This window comes from Cherax quadricarinatus, chromosome 63, assembly GCF_038502225.1.
Source record: "Cherax quadricarinatus isolate ZL_2023a chromosome 63, ASM3850222v1, whole genome shotgun sequence".
NCBI lineage: Eukaryota > Metazoa > Arthropoda > Malacostraca > Decapoda > Parastacidae > Cherax > Cherax quadricarinatus.
Window position 1 is genome coordinate 18170908 of NC_091354.1, and position 21005 is coordinate 18191912.

General features: G+C 48.5%; 1 protein-coding gene across 6 annotated transcripts in view; it reads left to right on the forward strand.

The window, feature by feature from the left end:
• LOC128698195 (proton channel OtopLc) overlaps window positions 1–21005 on the forward strand; it is a 1090877-nt gene that overhangs the window by 537494 nt on the left and 532378 nt on the right. The window contains exon 1 of one of the 6 annotated variants that reach the window (XM_070098674.1): window positions 15525–16682. The exons of the other annotated variants lie outside the window; for them this stretch is intronic. Coding sequence (XP_069954775.1) covers window positions 15671–16682 — 1012 coding nt within the window. The 5' untranslated portion in view covers window positions 15525–15670. Of the gene's footprint in view, window positions 1–15524; window positions 16683–21005 lie in introns of those variants that run through there. 6 annotated transcript variants of the gene reach the window in all.

The window sequence follows — 21005 nt, forward strand, 5'->3', positions numbered from 1 at the left end:
TTCACAATATTACTTTCATAATATTACTGCTTTCACAATATTACTTTCATAATATGTATTACTGCTTTCATAATATTACTGCTTTCATAATGTTACTGCTTTCATAATATTACTTTCATAATATTACTGCTTTCATAATACTTTCATAATTTTACTGCTTTCATAATACTGCTTTCATAATATTACTGCTTTCATAATATTACTACTTTCATAATATTACTGCTTTCATAATATTACTGCTTTCATAATATTACTGCTTTCATAATACTGCTTTCATAATATTACTGCTTTCATAATATTACTGCTTTCATAATATTACTGCTTTCATAATATTACTGCTTTCATAATATTACTGCTTTCATAATATTACTGCTTTCATAATATTACTACTTTCATAATATTACTGCTTTCATAATATTACTGCTTTCATAATATTACTGCTTTCATAATATTACTGCTTTCATAATATTACTGCTTTCATAATATTACTACTTTCATAATATTACTGCTTTCATAATATTACTGCTTTCATAATATTACTGCTTTCACAATATTACTACTTTCATAACATTACTGCTTTCATAATATTACTTTCATAATATTACTGCTTTCATAATATTACTGCTTTCATAATATTACTGCTTTCATAATATTACTGCTTTCATAATATTACTGCTTCCTGCCATTTACACTGTTCTCTGCAATCTACTGACCTTTTCCTGCTATCTGCAGTTTTTCTGCCATCTGACCTTTTTTTTTACCATCTGCTCTGCTATCCCTGCTATCTACCGACCTTTCTCTATCATCTACTGACCTTTTCCTGTCTACTGGCTTTTTTTCACATTAAATACCTAATAATTATTTCTGTATAAGGACGAATAAATTCCTGTTATTTACTTCCCGAAAACGACACTTTAAATTCCTTTTTATTTCTTTACAGTTATCCGTAAATTCCTGATGTTTATTGCCCGAAAACGAAGACTAAATTCCTGCTCTTTATTTTACTACAACAACTCTTTAATTCTTGCTCTTTAGTTCCCCACAACGACTCTTTAATTCTTAGTATTTATTTCACAAGAATTATTAGTAACTTCTTGTTTTGTATTGTTTGAGTCTCACGTACTTACGTACATACAGGACCAATTACGTACATACAGGACCAACACCACATTCGTTGTTTGTGATGCACCGAAATTTGGCATCTTTACCTTTGATGAGTTCCGTGAACTTTTCTAATCCCGGAGCCCGGCCATGGGCCAGACTCGCCTAGTGTTCATTGTTAGTAATTATCAGTACAAAACATACTTGAGAGTTCATCTGAGAAGTCCGAGCGTCAGATGACGTACACTGTCAGGTTGTGTTCACTGTCAGATGACGTACACTGTCAGGTTGTGTTCACTGTCGGATGACGTACACTGTCAGGTTGTGTTCACTGTCAGATGACGTACACTGTCAGGTTGTGTTCACTGTCAGATGACGCACGCTGTCAGGTTGTGTTCACTGTCAGATGACGTACACTGTCAGGTTGTGTTCACTGTCGGATGACGTACACTGTCAGGTTGTGTTCACTGTCAGATGACGTACACTGTCAGGTTGTGTTCACTGTCAGATGACGTACACTGTCAGGTTGTGTTCACTGTCGGATGACGTACACTGTCAGGTTGTGTTCACTGTCAGATGACGTACACTGTCAGGTTGTGTTCACTGTCAGATGACGTACACTGTCAGGTTGTGTTCACTGTCGGATGACGTACACTGTCAGGTTGTGTTCACTGTCAGATGACGTACACTGTCAGGTTGTGTTCACTGTCGGATGACGTACACTGTCAGGTTGTGTTCACTGTCAGATGACGCACACTGTCAGGTTGTGTTCACTGTCAGATGACGTACACTGTCAGGTTGTGTTCACTGTCAGATGGCGTACTGTCAGGTTGTGTTCACTGTCAGATGGCGTACTGTCAGGTTGTGTTCACTGTCAGATGACGCACACTGTCAGGTTGTGTTCACTGTCAGATGACGCACACTGTCAGATGACGTACACTGTCAGGTTGTGTTCACTGTCAGATGACGTACACTGTCAGGTTGTGTTCACTGTCAGATGATGCACACTGTCAGGTTGTGTTCACTGTCAGATGACGTACACTGTCAGATGACGTACACTGTCAGGTTGTGTTCACTGTCAGATGACGCACACTGTCAGGTTGTGTTCACTGTCAGATGACGCACACTGTCAGGTTGTGTTCACTGTCAGATGACGTACACTGTCAGGTTGTGTTCACTGTCAGATGACGTACACTGTCAGGTTGTGTTCACTGTCAGATGACGTACACTGTCAGGTTGTGTTCACTGTCAGATGACGTACACTGTCAGGTTGTGTTCACTGTCAGATGACGTATACTGTCAGGTTGTGTTCACTGTCAGATGACGTACACTGTCAGGTTGTGTTTACTGTCAGATGACGTACACTGTCAGGTTGTGTTCACTGTCAGATGACGTACACTGTCAGGTTGTGTTTACTGTCAGATGACGCACACTGTCAGGTCGTGTTCAGTGTCAGATGACGCACACTGTCAGGTTGTTTACTGTCAGATGACGTATACTGTCAGGTTGTGTTCACTGTCAGATGACGCACACTGTCAGATGACGTACACTGTCAGGTTGTGTTCACTGTCAGATGACGTACACTGTCACGTTGTGTTTACTCTCAGATGACGTATACTGTCAGGTTGTGTTCACTGTCAGATGACGCACACTGTCAGATGACGTACACTGTCAGGTTGTGTTCACTGTGAGATGACGTATACTGTCAGGTTGTGTTCACTGTCAGATGACGTACACTGTCAGGTTGTGTTCACTGTCAGATGACGTACACTGTCAGGTTGTGTTCACTGTCAGATGACGCACACTGTCAGGTTGTGTTCACTGTCAGATGACGCACACTGTCAGGTTGTGTTCACTGTCAGATGACGCACACTGTCAGATGACGTACACTGTCAGGTTGTGTTTACTGTCAGATGACGTACACTGTCAGGTTGTGTTCACTGTCAGATGACGCACACTGTCAGGTTGTGTTCACTGTCAGATGACGTACACTGTCAGGTTGTGTTCACTGTCAGATGACGTACACTGTCAGGTTGTGTTCACTGTCAGATGACGCACACTGTCAGGTTGTGTTCACTGTCAGATGACGTACACTGTCAGGTTGTGTTCACTGTCAGATGACGCACACTGTCAGGTTGTGTTCACTGCCAGATGACGCACACTGTCAGGTTGTTAACTCTCAAATCACGTACATTTTCAGTCGTATGGTTGTCAAGACGTTGTTGATCGCGTAGAATGGCACTTTATCAAACAACAGTTGCCACATCTGTAGGCGAATTGCCATCTCGCGGTTGCTGACTTAACTAGTACCTTCAGCGAGATAACGCTTGAAGTGTGTGCCAGCCTTGGGCGGCGAAATCGCTGACCTATTAGCATTATCTTGCAGAGATATTAACATGTATTAACACCCGTGATTACTAATATTCCTTATAACTGCAGGACATCAACGTGACATTACCATCATTATACTGTTAAGGACTCGTGAGCCGTTATATAGTAACTCCTAACTTGGTAGTTACATTTCAGTCGCCATTCTGAAGGTAATTGTCATCACGACTCATGAAATCGTAGGGACACGATTGGGTTGCCGTGACCATTGGGTGAGACTGGTTCATCCCGTAGCGTGTCTTAGGTTGTCAGGGATGTTCCATTCGCCTCCCTTCACTGGTTTGGTGGTAAATTCCTCCATAACTGGTGGTTCTCTCTATTATTTAACTTCACAACAATTCGAATTAATTCCTGTCATGGTAGGATTGAGTGGCTTAGTTGGCGATTGGCAGTTCCATGGCTCATGCTCGTGGCTTGGGTCATGCTCGTGGCTTGGGTCATGCTCGTGGCTTGGCTCATGCTCATGGCTTGGCTCATGCTCGTGGCTTGGCTCATGCTCATGACTTGGCTCATGCTCATGGCTTGGCTCATGCTCGTGGCTTGGCTCATGATCATGGCTTGGCTCATGCTCATGGCTTGGCTCATGCTCGTGGCTTGGCTCATGCTCATGACTTGGCTCATGCTCATGGCTTGGCTCATGCTCGTGGCTTGGCTCATGCTCATGGCTTGGGTCATGCTTGTGGCTTGGCTCATGCTTGTGGCTTGGCTCATGCTCATGGCTTGGGTCATGCTCATGGCTTGGCTCATGCTCGTGGCTTGGCTCATGCTCATGGCTTGGGTCAGGCTTGTGGCTTGGCTCATGCTTGTGGCTTGGCTCATGCTCATGGCTTGGGTCATGCTCATGGCTTGGGTCATGCTCATGGCTTGGCTCATGCTCGTGGCTTGGGTCATGCTCATGACTTGGCTCATGCTCATGGCTTGGCTCATGCTCGTGGCTTGGCTCATGCTCATGGCTTGGGTCATGCTTGTGGCTTGGCTCATGCTTGTGGCTTGGCTCATGCTCATGGCTTGGGTCATGCTCATGGCTTGGGTCATGCTCATGGCTTGGCTCATGCTCGTGGCTTGGCTCATGCTCATGGCTTGGGTCATGCTCGTGGCTTGGCTCATGGCTTGGCTCATGCTCATGGCTTGGCTCATGCTCGTGGCTTGGCTCATGCTCATGGCTTGGGTCATGCTCGTGGCTTGGGTCATGCTCGTGGCTTGGCTTATGCTCGTGGCTTGGCTCATGCTCGTGGCTTGGCTCATGATCATGGCTTGGCTCATGCTCGTGGCTTGGGTCATGCTCATGGCTTGGGTCATGCTCATGGCTTGGATCATGCTCGTGGCTTGGCTCATGTTCGTGGCTTGGCTCATGCTCGTGGCTTGGCTCATGCTCGTGGCTTGGCTCATGCTCATGGCTTGGCTCATGCTCATGGCTTGGCTCATGCTCGTGGCTTGGCTCATGCTCATGGCTTGGATCATGCTCGTGGCTTGGCTCGTGCTCGTGGCTTGGCTCATGCTCATGGCCCTCGAGTACTTTCCAGGTATATATTATCATGTATCTCTCCTCCGCTTCATTGAGTACATGTTCAAGACTTGAAGGCGTTCAGTAGTTTAGGTGCTTTACTGGCTCAGTGTGAGCCGTAAATGATCTCTGTATTTGTTCCAGCTCCGTTATTTCTCCTGCCTTGAACGGGGTCGTCAGCACTGAGCAATATTCTAAGTGAGGGAGCACTAGCGATTTGAAGAGTGTCACCATCAGCACTATTTCTCTTGTTTTGAAATTTCTCAATACCCACCCCATCATCATCTTGGCTGTCGTGATCTTTGTCTTGTTATGATCTTTAAAGGAAAGGGCCGCTGACATAATTATTCCCAGGTCTTTTACGTGTTCCTTACGTTCTGTTTAGTGACTCTCTTGAGTTTTGTATATAGTATTCCTTTTGAGTTCTTCATTCTTTCCATACCTAAGCAGCTGGAACTTATCACCACTGAACGTCATGTTCTCCACTCCGCACTGGAAAACCCTGTTTATGTCTTCCTGTAATTTTTCAGTGTCCTCTACCGTAGTGACTGTCATGCTTATTTTAGTGTCATCTGCAAATGATGATACAAAAGTGTGACGGGTGTTTTTATTTATATCTGCTAGAAGGATGAGAAACAACAGAGGTGCCATGACAGTGCCTTGGAGCACTGAGCTTTTGACCTGGCTGATGCTGGATTTTGCCCTGTTCACTACTACTTTTTGTGTTCTGTGTGTTAGGAACCCGAAAATCCATCTGCCTACCTTCCCGTAATGCCCATGGTCTTCATTTTGTGAACTATCACTACATGATCGCATTTGTCAGACGCCTTTGCAAAATCTGTGTAAATCACATCTGCGTTTTGGTCGTCTTCTAATGCCTCCATAATTCTGTCATAATGATTCAACAGCTGTGACAGGCATGATCGTCCTGCTCTAAAACCATGCTGGTTCGGGTTATGCTGGTTGTTGCAAACCTTTGCACTTTCTCTAATTTCTTGACGTGATTGATCAGGTGTGGATTCCAAACTGGTGTGTGTGTGTGTGTGTGTGTGTGTGTGTGTGTGTGTGTGTGTGTGTGTGTGTGTGTTTGTGCGTGTGTGCGCGCGTGTGTGTGTGATGTGCGTAGTGATGAAGGTCATTTTTTTTTGCCTTTCCATGTTCATCTTTCCATCTGTGCACTTGCATTGTATTTGTCTGTGTATTTGTTAGGTTCCATGTCGTGGATTTAGGGATTAAAGTTTGTGTTAGTGCTTTGTTAGATTTCAAATATAATGACTTATGTGTAGATGACAGCATAAAGCCTTGCGTACTATCAACATTCACAACTAGCGTACTATCAACATTCACAACTAGTGTACTATCAACATTCACAACTAGTGTACTATCAACATTCACAACTAGCGTACTATCAACATTCACAGCTAGTGTACTATCAACATTCACAACTAGTGTACTATCAACATTCACAACTAGTGTACTATCAACATTCACAACTAGTGTACTATCAACATTCACAACTAGCGTACTGTCAACATTCACAGCTAGTGTACTATCAACATTCACAACTAGCGTACTGTCAACATTCACAGCTAGTGTACTATCAACATTCACAACTAGCGTACTATCAACATTCACAACTAGTGTGCTATCAACATTCACAGCTAGTGTACTATCAACATTCACAACTAGTGTGCTATCAACATTCACAGCTAGTGTACTATCAACATTCACAACTAGTGTACTATCAACATTCACAACTAGCGTACTGTCAACATTCACAGCTAGTGTACTATCAACATTCACAGCTAGTGTACTATCAACATTCACAACTAGCGTACTATCAACATTCACAACTAGTGTACTATCAACATTCACAACTAGTGTACTATCAACATTCACAACTCGTGTACTATCAACATTCACAACTCGTGTACTATCAACATTCACAACTAGTGTACTATCAACATTCACAACTAGTGTACTATCAACATTCACAACTAGTGTACTATCAACATTCACAACTAGTGTACTATCAACATTCACAACTAGTGTACTATCAACATTCACAACTAGCGTACTATCAACATTCACAACTAGTGTACTATCAACATTCACAACTAGTGTACTATCAACATGCACAGATAGTTTACTGTCAACACACATAACTAGTATAGTATAAACATACACAATTTACTGTTATTTTAGCTCATTTTTCAGCTGTCATTTCTTTAGCTTCATGCTGCCGCAGCTGACTCGTGCCAGCACATACTGCCGCAGCTGACTCGTGCCAGCACATGCTGCTGCAGCTGACTCGTGCCAGCACATACTGCCGCAGCTGACTCGTGCCAGCACATGCTGCTGCAGCTGACTCGTGCCAGCACATGCTGCTGCAGCTGACTCGTGCCAGCACATGCTGCTGCAGCTGACTCGTGCCAGCACATGCTGCCGCAGCTGACTCGTGCCAGCACATGCTGCTGCAGCTGACTCGTGCCAGCACATGCTGCCGCAGCTGACTCGTGCCAGCACATGCTGCTGCAGCTGACTCGTGCCAGCACATACTGCCGTAGCTGACTCGTGCCAGCACATACTGCCGCAGCTGACTCGTGCCAGCACATGCTGCTGCAGTTGACTCGTGCCAGCACCTGCTGCCGCAGCTGACTTGTGCCAGCACATGCTGCCGCAGCTGACTCGTGCCAGCACATGATGTTGCAGCTGACTCGTGCCAGCACATGCTGCCGCAGCTGACTCGTGCCAGCACATGCTGCTGCAGCTGACTCGTGCCAGCACCTGCTGCCGCAGCTGACTAGTGCCAGCACATGCTGCTGCAGCTGACTCGTGCCAGCACATACTGCCGCAGCTGACTCGTGCCAGCACATGCTGCTGCAGCTGACTCGTGCCAGCACATGCTGCTGCAGCTGACTCGTGCCAGCACATGCTGCTGCAGCTGACTCGTGCCAGCACATGCTGCAGCAGCAGCTGACTCGTGTCAGCACATACTGCCGCAGCTGACTCGTGCCAGCACATGCTGCCGCAGCTGTCTCGTGCCAGCACATGCTGTTGCAGCTAACTCGTGCCATCACATGCTGCCGCAGCTGACTCGTGCCAGCACATGCTGCCGCAGCTGACTCGTGCCAGCACATGCTGCCGCAGCTGACTCGTGCCAGCACATGCTGCTGCAGCTGACTCGTGCCAGCACATGCTGCTGCAGCTGACTCGTGCCAGCACATGCTGCTGCAGCTGACTCGTGCCAGCACATGCTGCCGCAGCTGACTCGTGCCAGCACATGCTGCCGCAGCTGACTCGTGCCAGCACATGCTGCTGCAGCTGACTCGTGCCAGCACATGCTGCTGCAGCTGACTCGTGCCAGCACATGCTGCTGCAGCTGACTCGTGCCAGCACATGCTGCCGCAGCTGACTCGTGCCAGCACATGCTGCTGCAGCTGACTCGTGCCAGCACATGCTGCTGCAGCTGACTCGTGCCAGCACATGCTGCTGCAGCTGACTCGTGCCAGCACATGCTGCTGCAGCTGACTCGTGCCAGCACATGCTGCTGCAGCTGACTCGTGCCAGCACATGCTGCTGCAGCTGACTCGTGCCAGCACATGCTGCTGCAGCTGACTCGTGCCAGCACATGCTGCTGCAGCTGACTCGTGCCAGCACATGCTGCTGCAGCTGACTCGTGCCAGCACATGCTGCTGCAGCTGACTCGTGCCAGCACATGCTGCTGCAGCTGACTCGTGCCAGCACATGCTGCTGCAGCTGACTCGTGCCAGCACATGCTGCTGCAGCTGACTCGTGCCAGCACATGCTGCCGCAGCTGACTCGTGCCAGCACATGATGCTGCAGCTGACTCGTGCCAGCACATGCTGATGCAGCTGACTCGTGCCAGCACATGCTGCTGCAGCTGACTCGTGCCAGCACATGCTGCTGCAGCTGACTCGTGCCAGCACATGCTGCTGCAGCTGACTCGTGCCAGCACATGCTGCTGCAGCTGACTCGTGCCAGCACATGCTGCTGCAGCTGACTCGTGCCAGCACATGCTGCTGCAGCTGACTCGTGCCAGCACATGCTGCTGCAGCTGACTCGTGCCAGCACATGCTGCTGCAGCTGACTCGTGCCAGCACATGCTGCTGCAGCTGACTCGTGCCAGCACATGCTGCTGCTGCAGCTGACTCGTGCCAGCACATGTTGCTGCAGCTGACTCGTGCCAGCACATACTGCCGCAGCTGACTCGTGCCAGCAATGCTGCTGCAGCTGACTCGTGCCAGCACATGATGCCGCAGCTGACTCGTGCCAGCACATGGTGCTGCAGTTGACTCGTGCCAGCACATGATGCCGCAGCTGACTCGTGCCAGCACATGCTGCTGCAGCTGACTCGTGCCAGCACATGATGCCGCAGCTGACTCGTGCCAGCACATGCTGCTGCAGCTGACTCGTGCCAGCACATGCTGCTGCAGCTGACTCGTGCCAGCACATGGTGCTGCAGCTGACTCGTGCCAGCACATGCTGCTGCAGCTGACTCGTGCCAGCACATGCTGCTGCAGCTGACTCGTGCCAGCACATGATGCTGCAGCTGACTCGTGCCAGCACATGTTGCTGCAGCTGACTCGTGCCAGCACATACTGCCGCAGCTGACTCGTGCCAGCACATGTTGCTGCAGCTGACTCGTGCCAGCACATACTGCTGCAGCTGACTCGTGCCAGCACATGTTGCTGCAGCTGACTCGTGCCAGCACATGTTGCTGCAGCTGACTCGTGCCAGCACATGCTGCTGCAGCTGACTCGTGCCAGCACATGCTGCCGCAGCTGACTCGTGCCAGCACATGCTGCTGCAGCTGACTCGTGCCAGCACATGCTGCCGCAGCTGACTCGTGCCAGCACATGCTGCTGCAGCTGACTCGTGCCAGCACATGATGCTGCAGCTGACTCGTGCCAGCACATGCTGCTGCAGCTGACTCGTGCCAGCACATGATGCTGCAGCTGACTCGTGCCAGCACATGCTGCTGCAGCTGACTCGTGCCAGCACATGTTGCTGCAGCTGACTCGTGCCAGCACATGCTGCTGCAGCTGACTCGTGCCAGCACATGCTGCTGCAGCTGACTCGTGCCAGCACATGCTGCTGCAGCTGACTCGTGCCAGCACATGCTGCTGCAGCTGACTCGTGCCAGCACATGCTGCTGCAGCTGACTCGTGCCAGCACATGCTGCTGCAGCTGACTCGTGCCAGCACATGCTGCTGCAGCTGACTCGTGCCAGCACATGATGCTGCAGCTGACTCGTGCCAGCACATGCTGCTGCAGCTGACTCGTGCCAGCACATGATGCTGCAGCTGACTCGTGCCAGCACATGCTGCTGCAGCTGACTCGTGCCAGCACATGCTGCTGCAGCTGACTCGTGCCAGCACATGCTGCTGCAGCTGACTCGTGCCAGCACATGCTGCTGCAGCTGACTCGTGCCAGCACATGCTGCTGCAGCTGACTCGTGCCAGCACATGCTGCTGCAGCTGACTCGTGCCAGCACATGTTGCTGCAGCTGACTCGTGCCAGCACATGTTGCTGCAGCTGACTCGTGCCAGCACATGTTGCTGCAGCTGACTCGTGCCAGCACATGTTGCTGCAGCTGACTCGTGCCAGCACATGTTGCTGCAGCTGACTCGTGCCAGCACATGTTGCTGCAGCTGACTCGTGCCAGCACATGTTGCTGCAGCTGACTCGTGCCAGCACATGTTGCTGCAGCTGACTCGTGCCAGCACATGTTGCTGCAGCTGACTCGTGCCAGCACATGTTGCTGCAGCTGACTCGTGCCAGCACATGTTGCTGCAGCTGACTCGTGCCAGCACATGTTGCTGCAGCTGACTCGTGCCAGCACATGTTGCTGCAGCTGACTCGTGCCAGCACATGTTGCTGCAGCTGACTCGTGCCAGCACATGTTGCTGCAGCTGACTCGTGCCAGCACATGCTGCTGCAGCTGACTCGTGCCAGCACATGCTGCTGCAGCTGACTCGTGCCAGCACATGTTGCTGCAGCTGACTCGTGCCAGCACATGCTGCTGCAGCTGACTCGTGCCAGCACATGTTGCTGCAGCTGACTCGTGCCAGCACATGTTGCTGCAGCTGACTCGTGCCAGCACATGCTGCTGCAGCTGACTCGTGCCAGCACATGCTGCTGCAGCTGACTCGTGCCAGCACATGTTGCTGCAGCTGACTCGTGCCAGCACATGCTGCTGCAGCTGACTCGTGCCAGCACATGCTGCTGCAGCTGACTCGTGCCAGCACATGCTGCTGCAGCTGACTCGTGCCAGCACATGCTGCTGCAGCTGACTCGTGCCAGCACATGCTGCTGCAGCTGACTCGTGCCAGCACATGCTGCTGCAGCTGACTCGTGCCAGCACATGCTGCTGCAGCTGACTCGTGCCAGCACATGCTGCTGCAGCTGACTCGTGCCAGCACATGCTGCTGCAGCTGACTCGTGCCAGCACATGCTGCTGCAGCTGACTCGTGCCAGCACATGCTGCTGCAGCTGACTCGTGCCAGCACATGTTGCTGCAGCTGACTCGTGCCAGCACATGCTGCTGCAGCTGACTCGTGCCAGCACATGCTGCTGCAGCTGACTCGTGCCAGCACATGCTGCTGCAGCTGACTCGTGCCAGCACATGTTGCTGCAGCTGACTCGTGCCAGCACATGCTGCTGCAGCTGACTCGTGCCAGCACATGCTGCTGCAGCTGACTCGTGCCAGCACATGCTGCTGCAGCTGACTCGTGCCAGCACATGCTGCTGCAGCTGACTCGTGCTAGCACATGCTGCTGCAGCTGACTCGTGCCAGCACATGCTGCTGCTGCTGACTCGTGCCAGCACATGCTGCTGCAGCTGACTCGTGCCAGCACATGCTGCTGCAGCTGACTCGTGCCAGCACATGCTGCTGCAGCTGACTCGTGCCAGCACATGCTGCTGCAGCCGACTCGTGCCAGCACATGCTGCTTCAGCTGACTCGTGCCAGCACATGCTGCTTCAGCTGACTCGTGCCAGCACATGCTGCTGCAGCTGACTCGTGCCAGCACATGCTGCTGCAGCTGACTCGTGCCAGCACATGCTGCTGCAGCTGACTCGTGCCAGCACATGCTGCTGCAGCTGACTCGTGCCAGCACATGCTGCTGCAGCTGACTCGTGCCAGCACATGCTGCTGCAGCTGACTCGTGCCAGCACATGCTGCTGCAGCTGACTCGTGCCAGCACATGCTGCTGCAGCTGACTCCTGACAGCACATGCTGATGCAGCGGACTCGTGCCAGCACATGCTGCTGCAGCTGACTCGTGCCAGCACATGCTGCTGCAGCTGACTCGTGCCAGCACATGCTGCTGCAGCTGACTCGTGCCAGCACATGCTGCTGCAGCTGACTCGTGCCAGCACATACTGCTGCAGCTGACTCGTGCCAGCACATGCTGCTGCAGCTGACTCGTGCCAGCACATGCTGCTGCAGCTGACTCGTGCCAGCACATGCTGCTGCAGCTGACTCGTGCCAGCACATGCTGCTGCAGCTGACTCGTGCCAGCACATGTTGCTGCAGCTGACTCGTGCCAGCACATGCTGCTGCAGCTGACTCGTGCCAGCACATGCTGCTGCAGCTGACTCGTGCCAGCACATGTTGCTGCAGCTGACTCGTGCCAGCACATGTTGCTGCAGCTGACTCGTGCCAGCACATGTTGCTGCAGCTGACTCGTGCCAGCACATGTTGCTGCAGCTGACTCGTGCCAGCACATGTTGCTGCAGCTGACTCGTGCCAGCACATGTTGCTGCAGCTGACTCGTGCCAGCACATGTTGCTGCAGCTGACTCGTGCCAGCACATGTTGCTGCAGCTGACTCGTGCCAGCACATGTTGCTGCAGCTGACTCGTGCCAGCACATGTTGCTGCAGCTGACTCGTGCCAGCACATGCTGCTGCAGCTGACTCGTGCCAGCACATGTTGCTGCAGCTGACTCGTGCCAGCACATGTTGCTGCAGCTGACTCGTGCCAGCACATGCTGCTGCAGCTGACTCGTGCCAGCACATGTTGCTGCAGCTGACTCGTGCCAGCACATGTTGCTGCAGCTGACTCGTGCCAGCACATGTTGCTGCAGCTGACTCGTGCCAGCACATGTTGCTGCAGCTGACTCGTGCCAGCACATGTTGCTGCAGCTGACTCGTGCCAGCACATGTTGCTGCAGCTGACTCGTGCCAGCACATGTTGCTGCAGCTGACTCGTGCCAGCACATGTTGCTGCAGCTGACTCGTGCTGCTGCAGCTGACTCGTGCCAGCACATGTTGCTGCAGCTGACTCGTGCCAGCACATGCTGCTGCAGCTGACTCGTGCCAGCACATGCTGCTGCTGCAGCTGACTCGTGCCAGCACATGCTGCTGCAGCTGACTCGTGCCAGCACATGCTGCTGCAGCTGACTCGTGCCAGCACATGTTGCTGCAGCTGACTCGTGCCAGCACATGTTGCTGCAGCTGACTCGTGCCAGCACATGTTGCTGCAGCTGACTCGTGCCAGCACATGCTGCTGCAGCTGACTCGTGCCAGCACATGCTGTTGCTGCAGCTGACTCGTGCCAGCACATGCTGCTGCAGCTGACTCGTGCCAGCACATGTTGCTGCAGCTGACTCGTGCCAGCACATGCTGCTGCTGCAGCTGACTCGTGCCAGCACATGTTGCTGCAGCTGACTCGTGCCAGCACATGCTGCTGCTGCAGCTGACTCGTGCCAGCACATGCTGCTGCAGCTGACTCGTGCCAGCACATGTTGCTGCAGCTGACTCGTGCCAGCACATGTTGCTGCAGCTGACTCGTGCCAGCACATGCTGCTGCTGCAGCTGACTCGTGCCAGCACATGCTGCTGCAGCTGACTCGTGCCACTCGTGCCAGCACATGCTGCTGCAGCTGACTCGTGCCAGCACATGCTGCTGCAGCTGACTCGTGCCAGCACATGCTGCTGCAGCTGACTCGTGCCAGCACATGCACATGCTGCTGCAGCTGACTCGTGCCAGCACATGTTGCTGCAGCTGACTCGTGCCAGCACATGACTCGTGCTGCTGCAGCTGACTCGTGCCAGCACATGTTGCTGCAGCTGACTCGTGCCAGCACATGTTGCTGCAGCTGACTCGTGCCAGCACATGTTGCTGCAGCTGACTCGTGCCAGCACATGTTGCTGCAGCTGACTCGTGCCAGCACATGTTGCTGCAGCTGACTCGTGCCAGCACATGTTGCTGCAGCTGACTCGTGCCAGCACATGTTGCTGCAGCTGACTCGTGCCAGCACATGCTGTTGCTGCAGCTGACTCGTGCCAGCACATGCTGCTGCAGCTGACTCGTGCCAGCACATGCTGCTGTTCTACCACCACTCAGTTATTTTATATCTTCAAGAGACATATTATCTTTGGTGTTAATAACTTTACATGTTGCTCACTTTTTCCTCATTTCCAGTTTTTCCTTCCTCTGTGTCTGACATTTATCATCGCCGTCAGTTATAGTTTTTACTCTTATCATCTGTCTGTCCAGCTGTCCATCCGCTCTTTAACCTTTGCTATTTCTTTTTGTTATTGTTATATTTTCATTTCGCTCAACATTTATCATTTTTCTCTGGATCGGGACTGTATTTCTGTTGTCTACAAATGTGAAAGTTAACAATGCTTTTTTGGTTTCCAACATTTTTGTTCCTTCCCGAGCGAGGATTGAGTCTGGCTCCTGGGGAAGAGGATCACTGCGACCATTTATACATATTAACACATAACACTTTTTTTATTTGTCGAATCATTAGCTTTTTTGTTATTGTTTCATATATTTTGTTACCTCTGCCTTATTTCTTTTATCCTACTTTCATTATAAATTCTTCCATGTATCAACTGTCTTCATATAATTATCTTATTTCTTATAGTTTCTTACTTTACAGTTATTTTATAGATAATGTATTTTCCAAATTTAATATAATTTCCTTCAAAGTTTTGTATTCATTTACTTCGTGTCATCTGGCAACTGTATACCGTCAAGGACAGCAGTTGGTATCTTTGACAGTATATGGTACTGTAAGTACTAGTTGCCACTCCTTCCTCTTGTAAATCCGGTGGAGACGGTAGAGTCAGAGTACAGACAACGGTTCGCAACGCCCCTCCATCTGTTTATTCATTGACAGTTGCTTATTCCAACTTATTCTGAGTTCATATACTAATATTAATGTTTAAATCTGCTTTTAATGGTAATAGTTGTGGTGGTGTTTTAAGTTCCTCCCAGCGGTCACTCTGGCTATTACTGACTTGTTTAATTTTACGTTTATGTAAAACACAAAACCACGAGAGGCAAGTGATACCTTAATATGCAGCGATAATCACAGTGAATGGGAAATAAATGCCAAACATTTTCCCTTAGTCTTATTCTCAAGAAAAAGAGAATGTGATTGAAAGTTCTTTCACATTCATTGGGAGTAAATTTCATTCATGTCAAATGTAGGATTTGAGGCGGTGTTTACCTGTGGATCGACATTCACACTGACACCGTTATTCACTAGTACAGAATGTATAATGTTTTAGCTCGAGTTATTGAAGACTGAAGGATACCAAGAGTGTACTGTTATTAACATTGAGGGGAGATAGTGATGCATCTCAGTATGTGAGCGGGAGAGAGAGAGGTGAAGTGTAGTAAGATTCTCAGGGAGTGATGAAAGGTGATCCAGGTGTTGTGACCATCAGTGGGGCTGTGGTGAGGGAGGGCCATGCTGCAGCCCCTACCAGGCCTGCCTTAGGAGGAGGAGCATATGTAGCACCTCCCCGCCCCTCCCCCCGCGCCTTCAGCTCTACCGGCGGTGGTGGCGGCTTCCTACGTAAGTTGTCAAAATACGCCAGTCGAGTGGTGCCACTGACTGCTTCGTCTATAAAAGAGACGCCAGGCTATGAAGGCACTAACGACCTCCAAGCTGACACTGGCACCGGAGGTTTCACCAACGACCTGCGTGGCACTGGTGGTGCCAGGGTACTGGCTACAGTTGGGGACGGGCAGGTGCCCCCGCAGCGAGAGTCAGGTGAGAGTGCCAACATTCCCGTTCACCACATCTTCAGGACTGCCAGCTATGAGCGTGCCATCAGCAGTACCCACATGCTGGCTGCTAGCAAACCTAACACTACCCGCCCGCCCAACACCACCACCACCACCAGCAGACCGCCTACTACCACCAGCAGGCCGCCCACCTCCTCCAGGACACCAACACGCAAATTAACCTCCAGGAAGAAATCCAACGTCTCAGACACCTCCAGGTCCTCTAACACCTCAAATGAGTCGAACACAGCAGTGACCTCTGTGACCCAGAGTGTAATTGGGTTACTGGAGGTGACCTCTGGTGTGACCCAGACAGGGTCTGCATCATTAGAGATTCGGGCGGTGCCAACAATCTCTGATGTGACCTCAGTGGCCTCTGGCCTGAATCAAGGTGGAACTGGACCACTTGAGGTTGAGGCAACGCCTTCAACCTCTGGTGTGACCCCAGTGACCTCTGGGGTAGTGCAGGCTGGGGTTGGGCCACCGGAAGCGACCTCTGACGTGCCCCAGAATGGGGTTGCATCACGTGAAGGAACCTCTGAGGTTATCCAGGGTGAGGCTGGATCAGGCGAGGTGCGGGTAGCACCCACCGCCGCCCCCAGGTACTCCCTCAGGAACTCCGTGGTCCTGGATGAAGGTAGGAACACCACCAAAGTTACCCAGGTACCTGTCGGTACCTCGGGAAGTTTTAGGAATCTATATTCTTAATTTGCAGCGCTGTATAGCCCTTGTGGCTTAGCGCTTCTTTTTTATTATAATAATATATTCTTAATATTTTTTGAAAGTGATGACACTATATTTTAAGACTGTGTGATTGTTTTGACGGTATTGTCGAGTTGGAAGAAGCTAAGTGCCGGATCAGCCGGGCTGTGAAAGTTATGTTGACCTGCGGGCCGCTAGCATAAATAGCCTGGTTGATAAAATGGTCAACAAGGAAGCCTGGCCTGAGGTTGGGCTGATCTAGTGTTCAACCACGTCACTTCTTTTATATGATAGACATCGTGGGAACACCTGCAGTGTTCCATCACACTGTTCTGTATCATAGTTACATTGTGGTATTTTATTTTAGATTTTGCTGCCTAAGCTAGTAGTGTCTTGTACACCCCATGGCCATCCAATGGACTGTAGCGCAAGAGCATATGGATACACAAAAGTCTAGGAACTAGACTCCAAAAGGGTTAACAGAAATATATCTGGATTTATATCCACAGCGACCTAACTGCTGCAAGCAAATTTGGGAAATTTTCATTATGTCTGGTATCTTTTGTTCATTAATAAGATATTTTGACATATCACATAATTATTTTACTATATATTCCTCAATAAATGAACAATTAATCACGTAGTGTTGAAGATAGTAACTATAGGGTTGGCCACATACTTTGCATTTGGATTGATCATAATCTGTGTCTGCCGAATTGCCAAACGTATACTTGAAACCAAGCCTATGCAACATCAGTCACTCTGTTCACATTACAAGTTGCTCCATAAACGTACTTATCTGTCTGCATTCCTATAACTTTAAAGTTCATTATTTACTTCCCTTCTAATATTATCCCCCATACTAGACATAGGCACATCAAGGCTATATTCAGCATTTTCCTTAAGGGTACTCTGTTTTTGGCTAACTTAGCAAATTTATCAATAAGAAGCAATCCAACGTGTGATGGAATCCATAACAATTGTACATTAATTCCCTTTTCTCGGATTTTTTAGTATCTTTATCTGGCTTCTCCAGTGAGCTTGTTATTAGTCATTATATGAGTCAAGAGCATTTGTGTGAACACCAGCAATGTGCTACCACCCTGTTCTGTGTGATAGTTACATTGTTAGAACACCAACAGTATTCTGCCACCCTATTCAGTATGTGAGCGTTACAGTGTAGGAACACCAATAATGTTCTGCCACTGTGAGGTTTACAGTGTGGGAACTAAAGCTAACTGTTCCCTTGCTGTATTCCACCACACAGGTTTGGGTGAATACATGAGGTAATGAAATCTGTCAGTCTGCAGGGAGGAGGGTGGGGTTGTGCTATATGGGGGGAAGTAAGGTTTTGGTGTGGGGTTGACGGGGTGAGGTAGCCAACAATGGTTGGGGTCGACTGGCCTTGGCCACACTAGAGGCAGGATGTTGCTCATGGAACTCTCTCAATTAGGCAAAATTGATGGCTGATGTGATTGTGTCATTATTGTTTGTGTTGTATGTTGAGTAATGTGTGGTGATGTACACACTGAAGGCTCCACTGATGTTGAGTAATGTGTGGTGATGTACACACTGAAGGCTCCACTGATGTTGAGTAATGTCTGGTGATGTACACACTGAAGGCTCCACTAGTGTTGAGTAATGTGTGGTGATGTACACACTGAAGGCTCCACTGGTGTTAAGTAATGTGTTGTAGTGTTTACGCTGACACTCCACCTGGGTAACACAGTACACGTGTTGAAAACTGTTGCACAAGTATCTTACGACACCTGGTTGCTCCTACAATGTAAAAATGGAATTTATTCCAGATTTTGCAGTTGTTAAACGCTTCAGTGATTCCCAGATATTATTGATATTCCTGTATCTTCTCCTGACATATGATTCTTTTTTTTTTCAGATAAAAAAATTTAAGAAAGTGCGCTGAATGACTGAAAAGAGTTTAGCGCTTAACATTAACATTAATAATTATAATTATAATATAATCATATATTGATTACTAAAAAGTTCTCATATTTCTATTGTACTTTCTTCACTAAATTTTTTTTAGGGGATTTTAGTTTTGGCAAACTTGCAAAGTTGGTTTTACCGATAATCCTCCTCCTCCTTTCTTCTCTTCTCTGTTTCTTCTCCACACTGAGAACTTTCCCCTCAATACATAATGTTTTTCCAGTGTTATTTTTTTTATCTATATCGGGTTTGTTCTAACGTCTCTTAGTTTTAGTCTTTTTTTTGGAATTACTTCATCGATGTTAGTACGTAAAATTTCAGAAATTCATCTATGTTAGTACTAAATCTTTAAAATGTGTTTGTCTAGCTTTTCTCTCTTTCTTTTATTTGTTTTAGTTTGGTTATTACGTCTTGTGTCTGGTACATCACACGTAGGTACGTTCCTCTTACTCTTGTGAAATTTCTTTCTTCTTCCTCACTTCTGTCTTCATCAACCTCTCTGCATTATGTAGAAGGTCTGATTTCTAATACTTTATAGCTTTGGAATTTCTTTGTCCTTAGCTTTCATTAGCGCATTTTTCCCTTATACTTAATCTGCATAAATGTTACTTTCAGTTGCCTGTGATTATCTTATTCATATTTAATAATTCACTTGTGTCCGGGACGATTCAATGCTGAAATCCACAATGCTGTTTCTTAACTCATTTATGTATATTCTTTTTTTCATTATGTTCTTGATATAATTTCTTTTTCGACACAGCCATAAGCAAGAACTTTCTTTCTCTGCAGTCTTCATCAGTAAGCGCAATAATTTGCAATATCTCATTCAATTTATAAACTAATATTAGTTCTAGCGGTAAATTTTTTTGCGTCTACCAACTGTCGTTCTGTCATTCCTTACGTGATTGTGGTGTCACTGTCTTCAGTTTTATGTTAGGTAAAAGGACATAAGTGCAGCTAATTCGACATTTTTGTTATGACAACGTTTCGCCGTTACAAACAGTACAAGGACACAGAGGGTATATATAGGTATCAGAGTGAGGTACAAGACATAATATAATCCTTGTAAATAGTATCTTCAGTTTTAACTTGCACTTTCCCCTCTTTCTCAAAGCACTTGTTAATATTTTCATCAGTATCTTGAGCTATCTACACTTCATCGTCTAGGTCTGGCTTTTTTGTTTAGTTATTCCTGCATAACTATTTTCTGTGTTTTGTTTTCTTCCACGTATTTCATCTCTACATCATCTATATTTTTGTTAATTCCTGATTCATCTCATGTCTGTATTATATCAGCTTGTTATTTTAGCGTTTTCCGCATTAGTTGTATTTAAATCTTCATTTATATTTCATTTTCAAAGTCAAATTTTCCATGTATATTTCTCTCAGTTCTTCCTGCCTTACCTGATTTTCTGCCAGCTTAGTCATTCCCTTCATTGACCCGCAGGTTCCTGCTGGTGTCATCAGTATTGCAGTGTTGATATGTTGTTCTCCATAATGTAAACATTGGGCCACACTAATGATGCTTGTCGCTGTTTTTATTATATATATACTCTTTTTTAAAACAGTAATTTTCCTTATTATTTTTTGCCTTCCATATATTGGTACACCTCTGTTGCCTTCACTGTAAGTACTGTGAGATGGTATTGTACTATAATTTTTAAAGGGGTGGACCGGTCAGCCAGCGGAAGGCCTCGGTCAGATGACCGATAACGCCAGCTGTGGGTCATCATATGACTAGGACCCGCCTCAGGAAACACTTGTCCAGTTTCCTGACGAATGTAAAACCTACCTACTTATAGTTTATAGAAGCTGTAATGGTTGATGTATGTGCGCCTCCGTGTTACGTGTGTGTGTGTGTGTGTGTGTGTGTGTGTGTGTGTGTGTGTGTGTGTGTACTCACCTAATTGTACTCACCTAATTGTGGCTGCAGGGGTCGAGACTCAGCTTTTGGCCCCTCCTCTTCACTGATCGCTACTGGGTCCTCTCCCCCTCTGCTTCCTGAGCTTTGTCATACCTCTTCTTAAAACTATGTATGGTTCCTGCCTCCACTACTTCACTTGCTAGGCTATTCCACTTCCTGACGACTCTATGACTGAAGAAATACTTCCTAACGTCCCTGTGACTCGTCCGAGTCTTCAGCTTCCAGTTGCGACCCCTTGTTTCTGTGTCCCCTCTCTGGAACATCCTGTCTCTGTCCACCTTGTCTGTTCCCCCGCAGTATCTTGTATGTCGTTATCATGTCTCATGTGTGTGTGTGTACATTCGTCTTTGTGTGTACTTAGTGTGTCTGCGTCTGTTCTTCCGTGTA